Below are 1,877 nucleotides of genomic sequence, written 5' to 3' on the forward strand. Positions count from 1 at the left end.
CAAGCCTTGTTGCTAATCAAGAGATGGGAGGGTCAAGTCCAAACGGAAGGGCCTCAGGAGAGAGGCCTGGTGATCTGCTTCTGAAACATCAGCCACAGTTCTAGGCCAACCACAGTGGGCCACCATGCGCCCAACCGGTTCCCGGGCATGGGTGTGGGATGGTCTCGCTTGAAATCACTTCGGGTGCCCTTTGGCACTTGTCTTTAAGTCTGTAAGTCATAGATACAAAGGAAGCGGCGTCTGCAGCCTTTCTGCTCAGGAGAGCGTGTGGGCAGAGGCTGTGCTGTCCGGCAGCGGCCAGGCCCACCCAGCGTGACCTCGACCTCGCCTCCGGCCCCCTCCCTTGTCTCCCCAGCCTCACCGCAGCTGAAGTTGCTCTGTGGAGCCGACATCCTGAAGACTTTCCAGACCCCGGGCCTCTGGAGAGACTCACACATCCAGGAAATCGTGGAGAAGTTCGGCCTGGTATGTGTGCACCGGGCAGGCCATGACGCCAAGGCGTACATCTTGGCATCGCCCATCCTACGGAGGTACCAGGAGCACATACACCTGGCCCGAGAGCCGGTACAGAATGACATCAGCTCCACCTACATCAGGCACGCCCTGCGCCTCGGGCGGAGCGTGAAGTACCTGCTCCCGGACGCCGTCCTCACCTACATCCAGGACCACGCTCTATACACTGGGGATAGCCCCGCCAGGAACAAGGAAAAGACAAGCCGAGTCGGCGAGACAGCCGGCTGCCCCTCCTCCTCCTAGCTTCCCGTGAGGGGAAGGCCGCTGCAGTTTTGTCTCATCTTTCTTCTTCTTTTTACATTTCTGGTCTTTCTGCTATGCTTTACTTCTGGGGAGTTTTCCAGCCCCATGAGCAAGCCCTCCTCTGAGAACCGCCTGCCTGCATCTCAACCCCAGGCTTCTCTCTGGAAGATGGTGGGTGGCCAGCCAGCAGGAGGGTGCTATTTCTCAGAAGCCCTGAAAGCAGGGCTTGCCTGTTTACTTCATGCAAATGGTTCACTGTGAGCCCCAGTGAGCTCATTAGAAGGGGGATCCTGGATGCACAGAGGGGCACATCACAGCTGCCCACCGCACCCTGCCCCGCCCTAGCATTCTTTGTCTAGTGTCCAGCTGGCCTGCTGGGAGTGATCTGAAGATGCTCATTTTACCCACCAGCCACTGCTGCCCCCACCCCACCCTAGCAGAATGTTAGCAGGGAAGTCAAAGCCAGAAAGTAGCTCTTGGCTGACTTGCACCGAGTCTTCCCATCAGAACCGTTGTCTGCCTGCTCCCGGCCACTGAGAACACTTACAACACTTACGCAGACTCTGAGGAGGGCCTCAGACAATGGTTTGATCCACCGCTGCCTTGTAAACACCAGCACTTCTAAAAGGAGCGGAGGCAAAGCAGACGCCTTGGCTGTTTCAGAGCATCGTTGTGAATGTTTCATGGCCGCCTGCCTACATGAATATTGGCACAGAGCTAAATAATAAATTGACATCAAAAAGTATTAATGAAAAGTTTCCTTTTTTCCTTCTCCCTTTGTTATATTATTCATGCCCGGCGTGCCAGCTGTGGCTGGTCTTTTGAGCTCACCCGGACACGTGCTGCTGTTCCCATGGAACCGGCAGGAATTTGTAGGTTTATGGCCTCAGCTACTAAGCAATTGCTTCTCCACAGGCTGCAAACAGTTTTCTAATGTGAAGCGCTGGGTGAACAGCCGGGCTACTGGGCCCTGAAAGATGGGAGCAGAGGCCCCCAGGTGCACAGAGGGAGGACTGGCCACCCCACTCCAGGCCAAGAAGCAGTTTGGCCTGACCTGGTTCCCTTTGATTTGCTCGCTACCTTTGCGGGCCAAGCAGCCTGGTGCATTCAGAATCTACTTC

The 1,877-nt window shown here is 55.9% G+C and overlaps 1 protein-coding gene across 2 annotated transcripts in view; it reads left to right on the forward strand.

Annotated features, from left to right (window-relative positions):
* NMNAT3 (nicotinamide nucleotide adenylyltransferase 3) overlaps nt 1-1,501 on the forward strand; it is a 26,220-nt gene extending 24,719 nt beyond the window's left edge. For both annotated transcript variants that reach the window (XM_045287474.1, XM_004712115.2), the window contains one exon: nt 356-1,501. In XM_045287474.1, the coding sequence (XP_045143409.1) occupies nt 356-756 (401 nt within the window). In that variant the 3' untranslated portion in view covers nt 757-1,501. The remainder of the gene's footprint in view (nt 1-355) is intronic.
* The last annotated feature ends 376 nt before the right edge of the window (nt 1,502-1,877 follow it).

This window comes from Echinops telfairi, unplaced genomic scaffold (genome assembly GCF_000313985.2).
Source record: "Echinops telfairi isolate 266 unplaced genomic scaffold, ASM31398v2 ScPeMD7_16;HRSCAF=60, whole genome shotgun sequence".
NCBI classification, from domain to species: Eukaryota; Metazoa; Chordata; class Mammalia; order Afrosoricida; family Tenrecidae; genus Echinops; species Echinops telfairi.